The sequence below is a fragment of the Gobio gobio genome (genome assembly GCF_949357685.1).
Source record: "Gobio gobio genome assembly, chromosome: 25".
NCBI classification, from domain to species: Eukaryota; Metazoa; Chordata; class Actinopteri; order Cypriniformes; family Gobionidae; genus Gobio; species Gobio gobio.
The window spans coordinates 11,460,746-11,481,980 of record NC_137121.1 but is presented as its reverse complement, the minus strand read 5'-3'; the positions used below and the strand labels follow the sequence as shown (position 1 = coordinate 11,481,980).

Sequence of the window (21,235 nt, the reverse complement as noted above, 5' to 3'; positions counted from 1 at the left end):
GGTGGAGATACTGTAGACGGTGTTTCAGCAGTAACAGCAGTAGTAATTCCAGGTGATGTAGGTGTCGGTGGAACAGCAGTTGTAGTAGCTGTTGATGGCGTTTCTGTTTCTGGGGTAGAGGGAGATACTGTAGATGGTGTTTCAGTAGTAACAGCAGTAGTAATTCCAGGTGATGTAGGTGTCGGTGGAACAACAGTTGTAGTAGCTGTTGATGGGGTTTCTGTTTCTGGGGTAGGTGGAGATACTGTAGATGGTGTTTCAGCAGTAACAGCAGTAGTAATTCCAGGTGATGTAGGTGTCGGTGGAACAGCAGTTGTAGTAGCTGTTGATGGCGTTTCTGTTTCTGGGGTAGAAGGAGATTCTGTAGATGGTGTTTCAGCAGTAACAGCAGTAGTAATTCCAGGTGATGTAGGTGTCGGTGGAACAACAGTTGTAGTAGCTGTTGATGGCGTTTCTGTTTCTGGGGTAGAGGGAGATACTGTAGATGGTGTTTCAGCAGTAACAGCAGTAGTAATTCCAGGTGATGTAGGTGTCGGTGGAACAGCAGTTGTAGTAGCTGTTGATGGCGTTTCTGTTCCTGGGGTAGAAGGAGATACTGTAGATGGTGTTTCAGCAGTAATAGCAGTAGTAGAAATTTGTGGTCCTGTAGGTGGCGGTGGAACAGCAGTTGTAGTAGCTGTTGATGGCGTTTCTGTTCCTGGGGTAGAGGGAGACACTGTAGATGGTGTTTCAGCAGTAACAGCAGTAGTAATTTCAGGTGATGTAGGTGTCGGTGGAACAGCCGTTGTAGTAGCTGTTGATGGCGTTTCTGTTTCCTGGGTAGGTGGAGATACTGTAGATGGTGTTTCAGCAGTAACAGCAGTAGTAATTCCAGGTGATGTAGGTGTCGGTGGAACAGCAGTTGTAGTAGCTGTTGATGGCGTTTCTGTTCCTGGGGTAGAGGGAGATACTGTAGATGGTGTTTCAGCAGTAACAGCAGTAGTAATTCCAGGTGATGTAGGTGTCGGTGGAACAGCAGTTGTAGTAGCAATTGATGGCGTTTCTGTTTCTGGGGTAGAGGGAGATACTGTAGATGGTGTTTCAGCAGTAACAGCAGTAGTAATTCCAGGTGATGTAGGTGTTGGTGGAACAGCAGTTGTAGTAGCTGTTGATGGCGTTTCTGTTTCTGGGGTAGGTGGAGATACTGTAGATGGTGTTTCAGCAGTAACAGCAGTAGTAATTTCAGGTGATGTAGGTGTCGGTGGAACAGCAGTTGTAGTAGCTGTTGATGGCGTTTCTGTTCCTGGGGTAGAGGGAGATACTGTAGATGGTGTTTCAGCAGTAACAGCAGTAGTAATTCCAGGTGACGTAGGTGTCGGTGGAACAGCAGTTGTAGTAGCTGTTGATGGCGTTTCTGTTTCTGGGGTAGGTGGAGATACTGTAGATGGTGTTTCAGCAGTAACAGCAGTAGTAATTCCAGGTGATGTAGGTGTCGGTGGAACAGCAGTTGTAGTAGCTGTTGATGGCGTTTCTGTTCCTGGGGTAGAAGGAGATACTGTAGATGGTGTTTCAGCAGTAATAGCAGTAGTAGAAATTTGTGGTCCTGTAGGTGGCGGTGGAACAGCAGTTGTAGTAGCTGTTGATGGCGTTTCTATTCCTGGGGTAGAGGGAGATACTGTAGATGGTGTTTCAGCAGTAACAGCAGTAGTCATTTCAGGTGATGTAGGTGTCGGTGGAACAGCAGTTGTAGTAGCTGTTGATGGCGTTTCTGTTTCCTGGGTAGGTGGAGATACTGTAGATGGTGTTTCAGCAGTAACAGCAGTAGTAATTCCAGGTGATGTTGGTGTCGTTGGAACAGCAGTTGTAGTAGCTGTTGATGGCGTTTCTGTTCCTGGGGTAGAGGGAGATACTGTAGATGGTTTTTCAGCAGTAACAGCAGTAGTAATTCCAGGTGATGTAGGTGTCGGTGGAACAGCAGTTGTAGTAGCTGTTGATGGCGTTTCTGTTTCCTGGGTAGGTGGAGATACTGTAGATGGTGTTTCAGCAGTAACAGCAGTAGTAATTCCAGGTGATGTAGGTGTCGGTGGAACAGCAGTTGTAGTAGCTGTTGATGGCGTTTCTGTTTCCTGGGTAGGTGGAGATACTGTAGATGGTGTTTCAGCAGTAACAGCAGTAGTCATTTCAGGTGATGTAGGTGTCGGTGGAACAGCAGTTGTAGTAGCTGTTGATGGCGTTTCTGTTTCCTGGGTAGGTGGAGATACTGTAGATGGTGTTTCAGCAGTAACAGCAGTAGTAATTCCAGGTGATGTAGGTGTCGGTGGAACAGCAGTTGTAGTAGCTGTTGATGGCGTTTCTGTTTCTGGGGTAGAGGGAGATACTGTAGATGGTGTTTCAGCAGTAACAGCAGTAGTAATTCCAGGTGATGTAGGTGTCGGTGGAACAACAGTTGTAGTAGCTGTTGATGGCGTTTCTGTTTCTGGGGTAGGTGGAGATACTGTAGATGGTGTTTCAGCAGTAACAGCAGTAGTAATTCCAGGTGATGTAGGTGTCGTTGGAACAACAGTTGTAGTAGCTGTTGATGGCGTTTCTGTTTCTGGGGTAGGTGGAGATACTGTAGATGGTGTTTCAGCAGTAACAGCAGTAGTAATTTCAGGTGATGTAGGTGTCGGTGGAACAGCAGTTGTAGTAGCTGTTGATGGCGTTTCTGTTCCTGGGGTAGAAGGAGATACTGTAGATGGTGTTTCAGCAGTAATAGCAGTAGTAGAAATTTGTGGTCCTGTAGGTGGCGGTGGAACAGCAGTTGTAGTAGCTGTTGATGGCGTTTCTGTTTCTGGGGTAGAGGGAGATACTGTAGATGGTGTTTCAGCAGTAACAGCAGTAGTAATTTCAGGTGATGTAGGTGTCGGTGGAACAGCAGTTGTAGTAGCTGTTGATGGCGTTTCTGTTCCTGGGGTAGAGGGAGATACTGTAGATGGTGTTTCAGCAGTAACAGCAGTAGTAATTTCAGGTGATGTAGGTGTTGGTGGAACAGCAGTTGTAGTAGCTGTTGATGGCGTTTCTGTTTCCTGGGTAGGTGGAGATACTGTAGATGGTGTTTCAGCAGTAACAGCAGTAGTAATTTCAGGTGATGTAGGTGTTGGTGGAACAGCAGTTGTAGTAGCTGTTGATGGCGTTTCTGTTTCCTGGGTAGGTGGAGATACTGTAGATGGTTTTTCAGCAGTAACAGCAGTAGTAATTCCAGGTGATGTAGGTGTCGGTGGAACAGCAGTTGTAGTAGCTGTTGATGGCGTTTCTGTTTCTGGGGTAGAGGGAGATACTGTAGATGGTGTTTCAGCAGTAACAGCAGTAGTAATTCCAGGTGATGTAGGTGTCGGTGGAACAACAGTTGTAGTAGCTGTTGATGGCGTTTCTGTTTCTGGGGTAGGTGGAGATACTGTAGATGGTGTTTCAGCAGTAACAGGAGTAGTAATTCCAGGTGATGTAGGTGTCGTTGGAACAACAGTTGTAGTAGCTGTTGATGGCGTTTCTGTTTCTGGGGTAGGTGGAGATACTGTAGATGGTGTTTCAGCAGTAACAGCAGTAGTAATTCCAGGTGATGTAGGTGTCGGTGGAACAGCAGTTGTAGTAGCTGTTGATGGCGTTTCTGTTTCTGGGGTAGGTGGAGATACTGTAGATGGTGTTTCAGCAGTAACAGCAGTAGTAATTTCAGGTGATGTAGGTGTCGGTGGAACAGCCGTTGTAGTAGCTGTTGATGGCGTTTCTGTTTCTGGGGTAGGTGGAGATACTGTAGATGGTGTTTCAGCAGTAACAGCAGTAGTAATTCCAGGTGATGTAGGTGTCGGTGGAACAGCAGTTGTAGTAGCTGTTGATGGTGTTTCTGTTTCTGGGGTAGGTGGAGATACTGTAGATGGTGTTTCAGCAGTAACAGCAGTAGTAATTCCAGGTGATGTAGGTGTCGGTGGAACAGCAGTTGTAGTAGCTGTTGATGGCGTTTCTGTTCCTGGGGTAGAGGGAGATACTGTAGATGGTGTTTCAGCAGTAACAGCAGTAGTAATTCCAGGTGATGTAGGTGTCGGTGGAACAGCAGTTGTAGTAGCTGTTGATGGTGTTTCTGTTCTTGGGGTTGGTGGAGATACTGTAGATGGTGTTTCAGCAGTAACAGCAGTAGTAATTCCAGGTGATGTAGGTGTCGGTGGAACAGCAGTTGTAGTAGCTGTTGATGGTGTTTCTGTTCTTGGAGGAGGTGGAGATTCTGTAGATGGTGTTTCAGCAGTAACAGCAGTAGTAATTCCAGGTGATGTAGGTGTCGGTGGAACAGCAGTTGTAGTAGCTGTTGATGGTGTTTCTGGTGTTGTTCTGGTGGTGATCGGTATTGTAATTGATGTTTTAGTAGTCTGTGGTGGAGTTGTGAAAGTGAATGGGGTAGTTGTTGTCAAGCATTTTCTAATAGTTCTTATTATCATCCCATTGGATCCACACACAGCAGTAAAGCATGTTCCATTGCCATCTGTGGTATCGTACACCACTTCTTCAGTAGTATATATCTTCCCATCATAGGTACACAGAGAAACACATTCTGCCTCTGTAACACATTTCCAGGTGTCCTCCCTCAAAAATGGCTTGTCTGAAGGGCACTTAGGAAAACACCCTGGGAATATAACAAAAGGCCAGATGGAATAAACAAGAGACACTTCTTGACTCTTCAATTCAATTCAATTCAAATTTATTTGTATAGCGCTTTTCACAATACACATTGTTTCAAAGCAGCTTTACAGAAAGTGCAAGATGAATTCATACCCTCCAGGAGAGGAATTTGATTAGAGCAGGTTCCTGATGGGTTTCTGCAAGTTTTCATGCAGGCTGATCCACAGGTTTTGTAGTGCCATTCACATTCATCTTGAGGGTTGTTGTAGTACTCACAGAATAAAGCTGCAAGAACAACCAATTCAGTCAGCATTATGACAATGTTTATAGGAGATCAAATGATACAAGGTAATGAGTTTTTAGTTGTGTGGACCTTCATAATAGGAATTCTGAATGCAATGAACACAATTTCTAACAGAATTGGGACTTACGGCAAATCTTTGGGGTCCGCCATGCTACACAAGCTCCTTTTTTACGGCATTCAGCAGCATAAGCTGCCACTGCAGTACAGAAACAATCACAGTCCCCCCCGCTGTCACATGCACAGGTGTCCCTTACACAGGCATCATGGTATGGGCCAGAGTCCACCTAGACACAGGAAAGTCAGTAGAACTTTCAGCTTTTATGTGCTTTGCTGATTTGTAAAATGGTAAGAAATATTTTTTTTGTTCCAGGCGTGGAACCAACAAAAGCTGACCATTTAAACAAAGTCCAAAAGACCAACAACCTTCTGAATTCACAAAGTTGATCATTTTACATACACGTGAATGGCAGTCCTTAAAGACGGGGCTTGTGATGATGCTGCATTGTTTGATAGCCCAGGCACTCCGATGTGGATTTCTTTCGCATGGGCTAGTCAAGTCGCTCATTTCTGGGCAGCTGGGATTCACCTTCCAACTATTCCCGAATGCCACCACATCCGTGACCTCTTCTCCATCATGCTTTACAAAGTCATTATTCGCATTACCATCAAAGTTTCCACACAGTCCACACACCATGCCCTGTCATAGAGATCAAGAGGATGTTAAGGTAAGAGGATGAACAGGATGATTGTGTGTTGGTGTATGCAGTAGGGGTAATGCGTACCTTAAATTTAGGATGGAGTTGGAGCATCAGACTCGTTTTATTGTCCCAGATTAAGTTCAAAAGACCTTTGACCTCTATGACATTGTATATCCCAGCAGTATGGATTTGATATTGGTATTCAGTGCCATTGCTTTCAACAACTTTGATCCCATTCTCCTCGGATAAAATCATCTTGTATCTCTGCAGGATTGAAGTATTCAGTGGAAGAAAGTTATCCATAAACAGCATAAGTAATTGGACTCTCTCGTGAGGTTTTTATGACTACAAGAAGCTGATTTTGAGCTATGAAATAACCTCACCCCAAAGAAGAGATTGATGGACTTGGAGCAAATGGTGCTGCTGCTGCCACCACAGGGAATGTTCTCTGTCACCAGGCGTAAAGAATATGGACTCTGGTCTTTCTTACAGTAATCCTAAGGGGGTTGCACAAACAAATTGTTTGTCAGGTCATAATTTGACTTTTTTTTTTTCTTCTTAAATTAGGCAAGAACCCAAATTGACTGAAAACATACATGGACTAAGACGTGTTCACAGTCTCCGTGGAAAGAATATTTCTTGCCATCAAAAGTCATGAAATGGCCGTCGCCAAAGATGGTACATGTGCCATAACACTCTTTATCTGTACAAGTCCACATCCCGTTTGTGCATGTGCTGAAATATAGATAGCAATTCACAGATTAACCTTTTAAAGCTTATATTGGGAAATAAATATTTAAGAAAAAATAGCTCACAAGTGGTGATGGTATAACTGTGATTTCTCTCCTACTGCTATCAATGTTGACTTACCAGTTGTTACAGTCCTCTTGAACTGACTCCCCAGGTAAATATTTGACACCATTATGGACACAGGAGCAGTTTTTCCTCTCCACACACCAACCATTTGCATCAGCTAGAAGATCATCTGGACACATACACCCTGATACACACCCTGTGCTCACCTACAGGCAAAACAAATCAAGAAGGTCCAACAGTGTTAACCCACCCGTTTCTTCATAGCTCTGTTTTACAAATACATTTGTGGCAACCAAAACAGAGAGATGTATGTCATGCTTTCCCCATCCAAACTCACGCAATTGTTTATGTCTTGGTTCTGACATGTTCTTTGACATTCCGTCCCTTTTTTTCCAGGTTCATAATCTGAGCATTTGAAGAAGACCATTGGAGCCACACAGTCTACAAACACAACAGGCACATAGATGGGAAACATCATCATACCAGAAATCATACCAGTGATAACTCAAATTAGAATTTGACTAGTGGCAGAGTTAAAGGCACAATATGTCATTTTCGCCGCTAGAGGTCGCTTATTCAAAACAAAGGCATAGCTTGATGACGCCTTGATTTCGCGGAATCGTGGGAGTTGTTGTCTTCACCTCTACAGCCGGTGGAAAATAATTTGATGGGACTCGGGCAGAAATCATATTCATGGATGAGCTAATGTATTAAAGATTTGTTAACGTTACTGTAGTATGAAGAAGGGTGGAGCGGAACGAGGCAGCTGGAGCGATTGCTATTGAGAGACAAGCGTGACACATGCTCGAGAGCAGTGCAGCTTTTATTATGCCGCAGACGACTGTTTCTGCTTCTTCCAGTCATGTGTATGTGGGGTAATGCAGCGCTGTTTTATCATATTAGATACATTTGAGTGTGTTGAAAGTTGTTATAATGCTACTCTTTGTGTTCGCTCGGCGGCTGCTATGAGACACTTGTTGCACACTGCAGTAAGCGAGATCGATATTAAGCATGGTAAAACATGGTACTCATGTGATGTAAATCAAGAAAATTAGATTTAAAGGGGTGGTTGATTTATTATTTCACTTTTTAAACTTTAGTTAGTGTGTAATGTTGCTGTTTGAGCATAAACGACATCTGAAAAGGTACAACGCTCAAAGTTCAAAGCAAAGGGAGATATTTTCTTTTAAGGAAAGCACTTTTTAAGGACTAAAATAAACGCCTTGTAGGGACTACAACAAGCTTCTTCCCGGATTAGTGACATCACTAACCTTAAAATGAACATAAACCCTGCCCCCGGGAACACGCAACAAACAAGGTGAGGCCAAGTTGGGCTGCTTTAGAGAAGAGTTGTTGTAGCAGAGCAATTTGGGAGTCTGCTCAAGCCATCTTTTTTACATTTATTGCAATACAGTACGTAATACAAATGCAATAGCATGTCATAAAAGCAAGATGAAACTAAACTATACCTGTTCTATCTTCATGCAGCAGATATTCTCTGGCTCTGAAGGCATCTTACAACAGTTCCCACAAGAGCGATTTATAGATTATCATGACAGAACATGCTAATCGATGACTTGAAGATAGTTAACTCCACATCCGCTACATAAACTGCATGGGAAACACCGCGAGATCTTTTAGCACAGAGCATGACAGAAAACGTGGAGTGGATTTTAGTGTATTACGGCCAATAACGAGATTCATCACCCCATCAACGCTCAAAATGGAACTTTTTACGGCACAATCCCTCACAAATAAATCATCTTTCATCCAAGACCACATCATGGATAAGGGATTAGACGTAATGTGCTTAACGGAAACATAGCATCAACCTGCCGTTTACTCAGCACTAAATGAAGCCTGTCCCCCTGGTTACAGCTACTTGGAGAAAGCCCGTAACACTGGTCGTGGTGGTGGCTTAGCTGTAATTCATAGACAATCATTGGAGCTGTCTTTTCTCCCTTTGCCCACAGTGTCATCATTTGAATACCTTGCTTTTAAATGTAAACCCCCTTTTTCTTTGACAATACTCCTTATTTATCTGCCTCCCAAAACAAATTCTGTTTTTATCACTGAGATGCATGACTTTCTTACAACTCTCTGCTTTACTTCTGCCAACATTTTAATATTAGGAGATTTTAATATTCATGTTGATACCCCCTCCTGCCAAAGTAGACAACATCCACTTTCACCTTTCTAGCACCTCCTCTCTGCCTGTCCCGACTTTCGATCCACAGCCTGGGACTGTCCAACATCTCTGCTGCTTCTCCATCATCACACAGCGCGTGGTTGAGGACATCATCAGAAAGATAAAACCATCCACCTGTGCACTGGATCCTTTTCCCACAGCCTTGGTAAAATCAAACCTCTGTGTCTTAAGTCCCCTTTTAACCAAGATCATTAATCATTCCCTCCAGGCTGGCCATGTTCCTTCATCACTCAAAACTGCTATCATCACACCACTTCTTAAAAAACCCACTTTAGACCCAGATATTACTGACAACTACAGACCCATCTCCAACCTTCAACCTCCAACCTTCCATCCTTCCAACCTTCCATCCACCAAAACAATCTTTATGAGAAATTTCAGCCTGGTTTCCGCACTGGACACAGCACAGAAACAGCTTTGGTCAGGGTCCAAATGACCTATTGATGGCGGCAGATGCTGGTTCCTCATCCCTTCTCATCCTCCTGGACTTATCTGCAGCTTTCGATACGGTTGATCATAACATCCTCCTTCACCGCTCACATTCCACCATCGGGCCCTCTGACTCTGTCCTCAACTGGTTCTCATCGTATCTCACTGGGAGAACTGAATATGTTGCGTTGGGAGAAGCTACATCCCTGTCACATAACGTCACTTGCGGTGTCCCTCAAGGCTCAGTGCTCGGCCCCATCCTGTTCATCCTCTACATGCCACTTGGCCGTGTCATCAGCCGGCATGGGATTTCTTTTCATTGCTATGCTGATGACACTCAACTTTACCTAAGGACAAATTCTTCCCCCTCTGCTGACCTCACTCCATCCACTTTGATCACTTTGCTTGGATGAGATAAAGGCGTGGATGAAGCAAAACTTTCTGCAGCTAAACAGCTCCAAGACTGAAGCAATCCTAGTCGGCACTCCACTTCAGGTCCGGAAATCCGTTATCACCAGCATTGCTTTCTCTGATCAGGACATTCCACTTTCCACATCAGTCACCAACCTGGGGGTCAGATTGGAATCCCAACTTACTTTTGAAGCTCACATCAAGCATCTGTGTAAGACCTCCTTCTTCCACCTCAGAAACATTGCCAAACTTCGTCCATTACTAACACTGGCAGATGCGGAGAAGCTTGTCCGCGCCTTTGTCTCCTCCAGGCTGGACTACCGCAATGCGCTCCTTATCGGGATCCCTGACAAAAATCTCCAGAATCTGCGGTATATTCAGAACAGCGCTGCTAGGATCCTGATGAGGGTGCGCAAATACGACCATCTCACCCCCATTCTCAAATCACTGGCTTCCTGTCTTGCTCAGGATTGAGTATAATATCTCACTCATCAGTGCATCCATGGGGACGCACCCACCTATCTCAAGGAACTCCTCACCACACAAACATCCACACGTAACCTTCGGTCTGTTTCAACATATCTTCTCAAAACTCTCACGACCAAACTCCGTACTATGGGAGATCAGGCCTTCTGCTCAGCAGCCCCTCGTCTGTGGAATGCTCTCCCTGACCACTTGCTGATCCCACAGACTGTTGATGCTTTTAAATGTGGTCTTAAAACCCACCTTTTTAGCCGAGCTTTTGATTTGTTGCTTTAATTTTTCAGTTTTATTTATTATTATTTTATATATATATATATTTTTTATTGTTTTAAATCTGTAGCACTTTAAGATTTTGTTTAATGTAAAGTGCGTTACAAATAAAATGTATTATTATTATTTATTATTATTATAAATTCCTCAACTAACCATTCAGAAACGCCCTGTTGCATTCCACATGTTGTCACTTCTTCTTGAGAATCATTGTCCGACTCCAGTTTGAACATAAAAGGCTGACCTTGTTAGTGTGTGAGGTAAATAATCGGAGCTGCAAACACAAGCTCTTGAAACTCTGCCCTCTTCTGGAAAGCGGGTAGGGAGCAGCAGCTCATTTGCATTTAAAGGGACACACAAAAATGGCGAGATTTTGCTCACCCTCAAAAAGTGACAATGCTAAGATGCTACAAAAAATCTATGGGGTATTTTGAGCTAAAACTTCACATACACACTCATCAGACTTATTTTACATATTGTAAAAAGGCATTATACCCCTCTAAACAATAAAACTGTGTTGAGCTATATAACAATGATTAGTTTTCTGTCGATGAATGCATCCAAACTGTTGCTCACCTGTCTAATAAAACACATAATATATTAAAGCGTCTTTGGTGTTTCCATGGTTTCTACAAAATAAAACTGGAAATCGAGGGTAACGTGGGGATGATGTCATTGATAGGCAAAACACGGACACGATCCGTGTCCTGGTTAAAATAGCTTATTTATCTGGATTTAAACAATCTTGGAAACATTTGGGATAACGTAAGTACACAAATCAACAAAATATATAACATTCTTCTAGTGGTTTTTAGATATTTTAATGCAAAAATCTTACAAATTGTGCCTTTAAGTTGCATTTAACTTACCTTCTGGACTGGCGCAGTGCAATTTGCCAAGGTTACAGGTGCTGTAATATGACAAAATTGTACAAATCAGTAATTTCTAATGGTCGTCAAGAGTTGTCATTAGTATTCTGTCAACAATGAACTGATTGTGAAATGAGGAACTCATATACCATGCTACACCATCTATGTAGGATACTCCCGATGGCTCTATGACCATGTTGCCTTTGTAACAAGGACACTGGTCAGCAGGAATACAGCTGCCGGCTTCGTTGAGGTATGTTCCCTCAGAACAGACACAGCCGTCTACAGGTGTGAAGGACCCTTGGCAGGTGTTATTTTGTTCACCGAAAGAGCGGCAGGTTCTGCTACAGCTTGTCACGCTGTAGGAGTACTTCATGTTTTCTGAACACTCGGATACTAAGCACAGATAAACACATTTTTATGATGATTCATTGTTTAATTTTATTCCAAATCAACGGAATGTGATCCAAATACATGACTTACATAGAACTGTACAAACAAAATGTTCTCACCACAGGGATCTGAATCCATCCAGCCCTGGAGAATGACTCCTTTGGCAGCACACGCATGTACATAGTTGGACACAGCCGCACACATACACTTCCTAATATCTGCACACTTGCAGGTGTCATAGACGCACCACTGCAGAGGATTAAACCCAGATGCAATTAAATGTAATTCATACATGTATACACTTAATTTCAAAAGAGAAAAGTGTGCAAAAACACTCACTTGGTAGTACATCTCAGGACATATTTCTGAATGACATTGGGAGAAGGTGCCATTTGGGTTTGTGAGACGGGAACACCAGTCTTTCGCAAGTTTCTCTGAATGGAAAGAATAACGACTTGATATAGTTCTGTAATATTTGCAACATTAATGATTGCATATAATCGTATTGTTATTTCTTAATGTTTGTAATACTGTGTATACCTGTGTCAACACTCATGCTACAGGGGTTGTCAAATGTGTTTTCAAGATCTGGACAGCTGTATGGATTTTTCTTCCAAAAGTTGACAAAAGTTATTGGTGTTCCCTCTGTAATGCCTGATTCTGTTTTAAAATCATCTGTTTGGACATCATTATAGTTTCCACACAGACCTGAAATAAGCAATGTGTAGAATAAAAAATAGTTAAAGATTTAAACAATACCTGCTGTCATTCATTCTCTATGTACTGATACATTTTTTTAAGGGGTCATATACATTGTTTTTGTATTAATATACATTTTAACCATTGGTCAGTTTATAATATTCTAGTTTTATAAAGGTCCATTTTCTTATTTTTGTACCTTCTGTAACAATTTTTTGACAACTCACCACTCATTTTCCCTTTCTCTTCAGTGCTGGCCACAATATACAACTGCATGACTGGAATCAACTGGATCTCTAGACGGAGACTCTTCATATCAGCAATAATGAAGGAGGAAGAGGGCTGGAAAATGCTCACAGGACCTGTGACAATGAAATAAGTGGTTAGGATACAAAACAACTAGTCGACAATTACTTTTTTTGTACATCTGCATTTGAAAAATAGGGTTTTTCAGATAAATGCATTTAATGATGTTTAATTTTATGTTTAACATGCTTATAATAACCCACCTTTGGTAGCAGGAAGCTTAAAAGGGCTGTTTCCATTCAGTGTCACAACGCCACTGGAGGAAAAACTAATCTGTTTTATAAATAAAACAACAAAAAGAAAACAAAATTATGTTTTGTACTTGCATCTTGGAGGATTTTGCTGATTTTTGTACTGTAAAATTATGTATTTTGGTTATTTTAGAATATAAAATGATGAAAACATGCAACAGTTATTATAAATAGGAAAAATAAACCTAATACTTACAGTGGTCCCAGAGATGACAAGGGTAACTGAATTTAGACATGTGTCTGTTCGGGCCGGATCACACTTTGCCAGATTTCCCACGACAGCAATATCACTGTCATTAGAGTGCTGGAATAAAAAAAGACTGTAAGTACCTCTAAATTATATATAATCATTCAATATAAATTATAATGTCCCCACTTTCCTGATAGTAATATAAACCATGTGAATTTAACCCTGACAGAAAACATTTGTGGATCATCTGATATCCTGACAGACCTTAGTGAGGATGTAGTCACAGTTTCCGCTGAAGGTGAAGCTCTTTCCATCAAAAGTGGTGACATGAGACCCTCCCACAACAGAGCAGATTCCGGGACAATCCAGGTATGTACAGTTCCAGTGTCCCGCGGCACACTCACTGACACAGAAAGCAGCAGTGTTAGCATGGGGAAATGTGTAAAGGATTTTAAACGAGACAAAAATATTTAAATGTTACCATTTTTTACAAGCTTGTTTGAAAGAGTCTCCTGATTGATATACTGTGCCATCGTGAACACATGGGCACTGGTTCACAGGAACACAGCCCCTCTGAGCAATGTCGTCTTCCACGGTGCCTTTACAAAAAGAAGGCATGATACCATATATTTTGGGAAAGAAAAAAAAACAGTGTTTTCTCTTGATATTGTGCGAAATTACCTTCAGGGCAGAAACAGCCATCCACACAGTGTTCTTTACACAGTAGACTTGCTTTTGGATCTGAGCAGGTGTCCTTGCACGGATTTCCACACTCCAGGTATTGCAGGTTTAGATTACATCTCTTTGCTGCTCCACAGAATAAGACAATTAGTATATCACACACACCATACAGTATCATGACACATAAATTCAGTCAAATGTGTCCGAACTGGTAGTGTAAACTGGTATGGTGGTAATGGCATTTTATTCCCACTGATTTTTTTCCTTTTCTATTCATCTTCCAGAAATGATACTCACGACAGAGCTGTTCTGTCCTCCATGTTCCTGGTTTTCCTCCAGCATGTGTGCACTGTCGTGAAATCTCCGTCAGCGTGTTGCAGAGACAGCTGTGATTGCTGTAACATTGACACAGGTCGTCCACACAGGCTTTTTCAAATGAAACCATGTCCATCACATTGTAACAGTCACTAAACCCTGGACTGCTGACATGCTGATGGCAAATGCTTGCCTGCTAAAAAGAAATAAATTATTGAAAGCAATGTTTCAATTAGCAAATGAGGCAAAACAGATACATTTAAAAAAGACAGCACAAAATCTGGTCAAATTTTTATAAAACTCTTGATTTTTTTTTTCTCATACCTGGTCGCACTGATCCCTGGGTGGAAGTATAACTTCCTCGCAGGATTCAGTTGGTGTGGACACCTTCCATGTGGCCGGACCTGAAAGGGTTTTATCTGGTTAATGTCTGGCATTTAATTCAAAATAACCTGTAAATCAAACATATATCTACTTCATTTGATCAAAACATCAGGTTTACCGTTTTCAGAAATATCGTCATTCTTGTTGCCGTTGTAGTTTCCACAGAGTCCACAGGTCTGACCTCGGTACTTCTCTGCAAGTTCAATCTAGGGAACATCACATAATAAGATAATGTCAGTGACACAAATACAGTTTATTTTCTCAAAATTAGTCTGTCATAATGGTTATTTATGGCTGTACAAACACACTTAATAAAATCAACATTGAGCTGTCAGATGCGTATGAAAACCTGTTGGTTCACTGTGGCTTACTTAGACTATTAATATTTGCTTTATGATGTGTAGAACTGATATCCTGTTTGGTGTTTAATTAGTCTTAATAATGGTGTGCAAATATATAATGTCTTAAAGGGTGTGTGTGTGATTTCATTATAGGGTTATGGATTCATCTTGACTCATTCTGAAGAAGAACCTACACTTTGTCAGGTTTGCTTTGTTTTTCTTTACTGCTATCAAAAGATTTCATCAAATCAGTTTTACAGTTTTCATTTGAATAATACTTGGCTCATTATCTTACAATCACATATTACAGTAAAAGTATTTACACAGCAAGATAATGCTAAATCATACCAATATAGAGTTGTCTTCTTCCCAAAGGATAGTCAATCCATATTTGGAGATCTTAATACTTGTTGGGCTTCCTTCGATTTTAATTCCATTCTGATTGATTGGAACAGAAACCCTGTAAGAAAAAGTGTAAGAAACGTATTTGTATATAACTATAATTGTAGAAGGTTTTTCACCCTTTTCAGTCAGCACTAATGCAGTAGTTACTCATGTAAAACCAAGCAAATATCAACTCACGCTTGATCGTTCATAGTGATATTGCCATTAGTGAGTTTGATGACTATCCCCTCCAGCTTTATTGTGACTGTGCTAAAAGTGATAAAGCCATTTACAGTCTCTCTTTGCATTTGGATGTTAAAATCAGAAGTTGCGCTGTCACACATCACCGCCAGAACGTAGTTGCACGTGTCTGGCACTTGAAAGAAATGCCCATCAAATGTCTTGAAGTGGAAATTTCCCCATGTGCTGCAGATCGTGGATTGATGATCAGGATTCGGTTCGACTAAACCAAGAGAGAAAGTTTATGAATATAAAACTCTGTGGTAAATACTTTCAGTGAGCAAAAATACACAATTTAGTTTGCTAAAGTGTAAAAACTGATGCTGCACATGCATAAAATTATGTTTTTAAATACCTTTTGTTACCAGAACAGTTGTCATAGTGGGGAACACTAAATCTAAAAGACAAAAAGGAAAACTGTTGTCATATTTTATTAAAATGTATTAAAGCATTTTCCTTCACATTCAAAGACTGATGCAATGTCACAGTGTCGCAAATGCCACATTATGGGGGCAATTGTTACACTTAAAAATATTGGTTACACTTAAAAATATTGGTTACACTTTATTTTAAGATGACGTAGTTACATTGTAATTACAATGTAACTACGTCACCTTAAAACAAGTACTGAGTAATAATAATGAATTACATGTACTTACTATAGAGTTATGGTTACGGTTAATTACTTATAATTATGCATGATTTACTGTTATTACTATAGTAAGTACATGTAACGTGTTACCCAGTTTATTTTTCAGGAGGAATTTCCTCCATGGTGTCTTTCGCCCCTAGCGTGCCCAGGACGGTGCATCTTCCCCGGGATGCCTGCCCTGCTCTGTGAGTATGGATCTCTGAACAGATCCAGGGGGTTGCTGGAAGTCTCAGCCCGCACATGGCGCCCCTTCCCTGAGCATGCCGTTCCCAAGTCTGCCTGCCTGATCCTCACTGATCCAAACTGAATTCTACGCCCCGGCCAGAGTGGCTCTGAGCGGCCCCATGACGGTCTTCCAAACTGAATTCTACGCCCGGCCAGAGTGGCTCTGAGCGGCCCCATAACGGTCTGTATAGGAGGGGTCGCCACCTTTTCTCCCCTCCTCGACAATACCCAGGCAGACAATATCTTCGCTCGCAACTGACCTCCAGAGGGACAACGGATTTTACTGTGCCCAGGACCGAGGCACCCTCCCTGGGCTGGCCAGGGAAGTCTACAGCACTACAGCGTAATTATACATTTATATACTGACTAGTAATAATTAACTGTACTTACTATAGGGTTAGAATTAGGGTTAGCTGCAAGTAATTATGCATAATTTATAGCTATCACTACTGTAACTACAACATGTAACATTTAACAAGGACATTGTAAAATAAAGTGGTTTACACTATATTTTAAGGTGTTTTTGTTACACTGTAACGATTTACGTACTGAGAAATATTAAGTAACTACATGTACTTACTATAGGGTTAGGATTAGGGTTTTATTTGGTTTAGTTGCATGTAATTATGCATAGTGATTCGTATAATAACTGCTTGTAACATATGTAACAATGACACTGTAAAATAAAGTGTTACCAATATATTTACCCACTCAAATATGAGTACACCTCAAAGTAATAATGTATTTGATGTATGCACATTTCTAACATGTTTTTACTGAACTTTGTATGTCCTAAATAATGTGTGTTTATAGTAAACGTTTAAGTGGTATATATATCATAATTATTACTTTATTCACAATTATATACATTAGGAAGACTCTGAATTAGATGTTTAAAACATTGACATTTTCAATTTCAGTTCCTTTAACTTTCTATTGTCCCTGACCTTGCAACCATGGTAAAAATCATGTAAGGGTTATGATTTATTATCATTCAAAATTTAATACGTGTTTTATGTTAAATGTTACATTTTTGTGATTCAGAGAAAAATACATATTATGTTGTATTTTATTACTGCACACTTTTAAACCTCAAAATCAAAAATAAATTAAACAAATTTTTCATGATTATAAATTTAAACCTAAATACTTTGATACATAATTGCTGAATATTTATTACTTTTCAAAGTTTTAAGGTTTACTTGTTGTGGATCACGACATCTATTTACAAATTTCTGATATTACAAATCTTTGTAAATCAATGCAAATATGTCTCGTATACATACATGTCAACATAATTAAATATTTACCTGTTGTTGTTGGTGCAATGGTAAAGTCCATAGGATCCTTCATACTGTCCCCATAATCGCCCATGAAGTCTTTAAGCATAGAAATTGATATTTGAATGTTAATTTGAAGAATTTTGAGCTTTTCTTAAATTTTTGGTCAGTTTTAGTCTGCTTACCTGCTCGTATGGACTGCAGCCCGGCCACTAGGACGACCCATTTCAGCATCCACATCTGGGACATCCTCACAGTCCCCATGGAGACATCCATCCTCAAAAGCTAATGTGAGCTGACTGTCAGCACTTGTCCTTTTATAATGGCTATTAGTTTGCTTTAGAGGAATGTAGTTTGTGATCAGAGGGTGGACCCATGGCTTGAATTTGGCGTTGGGCTTGGTAGATACTTGAAACAAATAAATATTTAATGTCTTTGTTGGTGTTTGAGATTAAACAAACTGTATGTGAATGATGAAAACGACATTCGGTCACACAATGATTCATTTATCGCTTGTTTGAATTGGGCTGAACAAGGATGTGGCTTTTGACTCATCTCTAATATGAAATATATTTTTCTAGTGCACTGAACATGGTTTTACTATTTTTGCTGTTCTAATAAAAGAATACTGGTAACACTTTTCAATAAGGATTAATTTGTTAACATTGGTTAACTACATTAGTTAATCTGAATTAATAATGAAAAATACTTTTATTAATCTTAATGTTAATTTCAACATTTACCAATACATTATTACAATTAAAAGTCGTCTCTTAATACTGAACTAACATGAGCTAACAATAAGCAGTTGTATTTTTTATAGTGCTGTCAAATTGATTGATTGTGATTAATCGCATCCAAAATAAAGTTTCTGTTTACAAAAAATGTGTATATTTTAGAAATATTAAATACCGTTCGGTTTCTCTCAGAAACCGATCGTTTCGTGTCTTAAGACACCAATGTGTCGTCACAAGCCGCAGAGTTTAATTTGAAGTTGTCTGTTCATGTTTTTTTTACTCTAATAGAATTAGACCCCATTGACATGCATTATACAACTGGCACACAGCAACGGTTGGAGTTAAAAATCTTCATTTGTGTTCTACTGAAGAAACAAAGACACCTACATCTTGGATGCCTTGGGGGCAAGCAGATAAACATCACATTTTCGTTTTTGGGTGAACTATCCCTTTAACAAATTAAAGCTGCAGTCTGTAACGTGTTTTGGTTAAAAATGATCCAAAATAATTTTTTGAGGAAGTACATATCCAGCCAGTGTTCAAACCTATCTCCTGCCCGATTCATAATGGTAAGCTTGTAATAATGTAATTTGAGTGGTACACTGTAAAAAAAATCCAATTGAAAATGTTCTAGTGACTGATCACATCGACATTTTTTAGTTGGCCAAATTGAATTTCTGTGAATTAAATTGCATCAATTCACTTTGAAATTCAATTTGGCCAACTGAAAAATTTAGATGTGATCAGTCACTAGAAAATTTTCAATTGGAGACCTGAATTTTTTTTACAGTGTACTGGTAGCTTTTCGCTGGAAATTCAAGCATGGCGCCATTCGTCTTTGCGTCATTACATAAAGTCGTATACACAAAAAAGTTCAACATATTATGTCTGTATACATATATATGGCTGTATGGCATGTGAGAGTGCTGCAGGTCATTTATAGCCTCTTCTCTCAGCAGCTGGAATAATTAAATGTATCATTTTGATGGTGGATTGTAATCCAGAACGGTCCAAACAACAATGCTGATGTTGTTAACATTAACAATTTGAGAACAAACTATAACAAAAATAATATTTTGCACGGTTTGATGAGATGCGAGTCAAGCGATCATTAGATTTAATCACCGTTGGTAGCGCAATTTATTGCAATGCTTTTTTCCCCCCAGTTGGTCAGAACAAAAGTGGCAGACATGTTACTGACTTGTTCAGATGACATTTTCCAGTGAAAATGTTCTTAATTTGGTCATACTTCAAAAACGTATCTGTAGTTCTGAAGTACAGTATCCACACCGGTGCTGTGAATGAATGACGGCCACACATACTCAAAACATAGATTTATCTGATGCAAAACTGGTGTAAAAATTACAATTCCGCATATGACTGCAATTGCAAGTTTCAAACAGAAACTTAAGGCTTTAAGGAAAATGTATGTTTTGTTCAATATTTTTTAACCTCTTGGTGGCACTGTGGCCATTTTTCTCAGGTACTTTTGGGGCGGGATTCAGATGACGTGTACCAAGTTTCATCCCAATGCACCAAAGCGTTGGTAAAATACAACATTTTTTCACGGCAAAATTCAAAATGGCTAACAAGCAAACTAGTCATTCTGTGCTTCCGTGCTAACAAATTTTCCTGCCGACAGAGCAATTTAGGCTTGAAATGCCACCTTCACGTTTTGTTTAATTGTGATTGTTTAGATTAACTAATCAGCTAAAATCAATTTGACATTTTAATTTTGACAGTCAGACAATGCTTGCATCTTAAATCAATACTATGACATGAACCAAAGGCATATAGGAACAGTACTTTATTCAACAGCCTTCCAGCAGAGTTGTGTACTCAGAGCTTCATCTCGGCCTGTTTGACATGTTTGAGGGTTAGTTCTTTGAAACCTCTTACGACTGAAGATCTTTCTGGATGCAACAGCAAACATATGGGAATGTGTCAAACATATTTAATGTGTAAACATTTGTCTTTAATATTCTCTGTTTGCTTCATGCCAGAGTCCTGCTCGTTTTGAAAGATGAATTTGATCCTACCATATTAAAGTCAATTAATATGAAAAGTCAATAGCATCATTCAGTTATTTCCTTGTTGGTGAGGTATGTGTTGGTATTACATATCAGAAAAATGTAATATGATATGTATTTAGCATAAAATTATTCATCACGGATGGGTGTTTAAATATATATTTAGGTCTAGTTTCAGTTGTCTTTTAAAACTGTAAATGTTAAAATAAAAGGATGAACGCAATGCAATGCATGTTCAAGACGTCTTGTCTTAGAATTACAAAGTAGGCTATGTACGGTCTATATTTACTTAAAGGGATAGTTCACCCAAAAATTAAAATTAGCCCATGATTTACTCACCCTCAAGTCATCCTACACTGTAAAATCCAACAGTTGTTCTTACTAAGACTTTTTTAGTAAACTTTATACTTACTTAAAACAATTTAGTAATCTGAACTATTTGCATGATATCCCTTCATTACTTAGAAAACCCAAGTAAACATTACTTGACTGGTTTGAGTACCATTTTGGCAAAAAAAAAAAAAAAAAAACAGGCGGGCAAAAGGTTTTTGAGGCGGGGCAATTTTTAATAGACTTTTCACTCCTTTCCTCCACCTCCTCTCACCATTATTGTGATCAGTGTTCCCTTTGGTTGGGCACTTGGAACTTCATTCTTATTATTGTAATTCTCTTCCATTTGCAGCGATGCAACAAGAAATCACAGTTACTTGATTTCAAAGGAAGGGAAGTAATAAACTGTGTGTGTGTGTGTGTGTGTGTGTGTGTGTGTGTGTGTGTGTGTGTGTGTGTGTGTGTGTGTGTGTGTGTGTGTGTGTGTGTGTGTGTGTGTGTGATGTGTGGACTGGTAATCATCACGTTATGGGGACAAAATGTCCCCACAAAGATAGCAATATCCGAAATCCTCATCCTTGTGGGGACATTTTTAGGTCCCCATGAGGAAAACATCTTATAAATCAGACTAAGTGATGTTTTTTGAAAATGTAAAATTGCAGAATGTCTCCTGTGAGGGTTAGGT

The 21,235-nt window shown here is 40.0% G+C and overlaps 1 protein-coding gene across 1 annotated transcript; it reads right to left on the bottom strand.

The window, feature by feature from the left end:
• Positions 1 to 846: 846 nt before the first annotated feature.
• Positions 847 to 17,745, bottom strand: LOC307121813 (mucin-2-like; the record flags this gene model as incomplete). Its single annotated transcript, XM_079809572.1, has 32 exons — positions 17,639 to 17,745; positions 17,484 to 17,552; positions 15,652 to 15,693; positions 15,255 to 15,519; positions 15,021 to 15,132; positions 14,450 to 14,537; positions 14,272 to 14,351; positions 13,930 to 14,143; positions 13,633 to 13,758; positions 13,433 to 13,550; positions 13,216 to 13,354; positions 12,958 to 13,065; positions 12,714 to 12,783; positions 12,432 to 12,566; positions 12,046 to 12,213; positions 11,845 to 11,939; positions 11,625 to 11,754; positions 11,262 to 11,508; positions 11,113 to 11,153; positions 6,779 to 6,882; positions 6,496 to 6,647; positions 6,222 to 6,360; positions 6,009 to 6,122; positions 5,710 to 5,889; positions 5,385 to 5,624; positions 5,055 to 5,211; positions 4,777 to 4,908; positions 3,828 to 4,627; positions 2,475 to 3,161; positions 1,419 to 2,222; positions 1,185 to 1,282; positions 847 to 931 (listed from the first exon to the last, which is right to left on the bottom strand). Exons 1-32 carry the CDS (start codon positions 17,727 to 17,729, stop codon positions 847 to 849), a joined length of 6,030 nt encoding a protein of 2,009 aa, XP_079665698.1. The 5' UTR covers positions 17,730 to 17,745.
• Between the last annotated feature and the right edge of the window lie 3,490 nt (positions 17,746 to 21,235).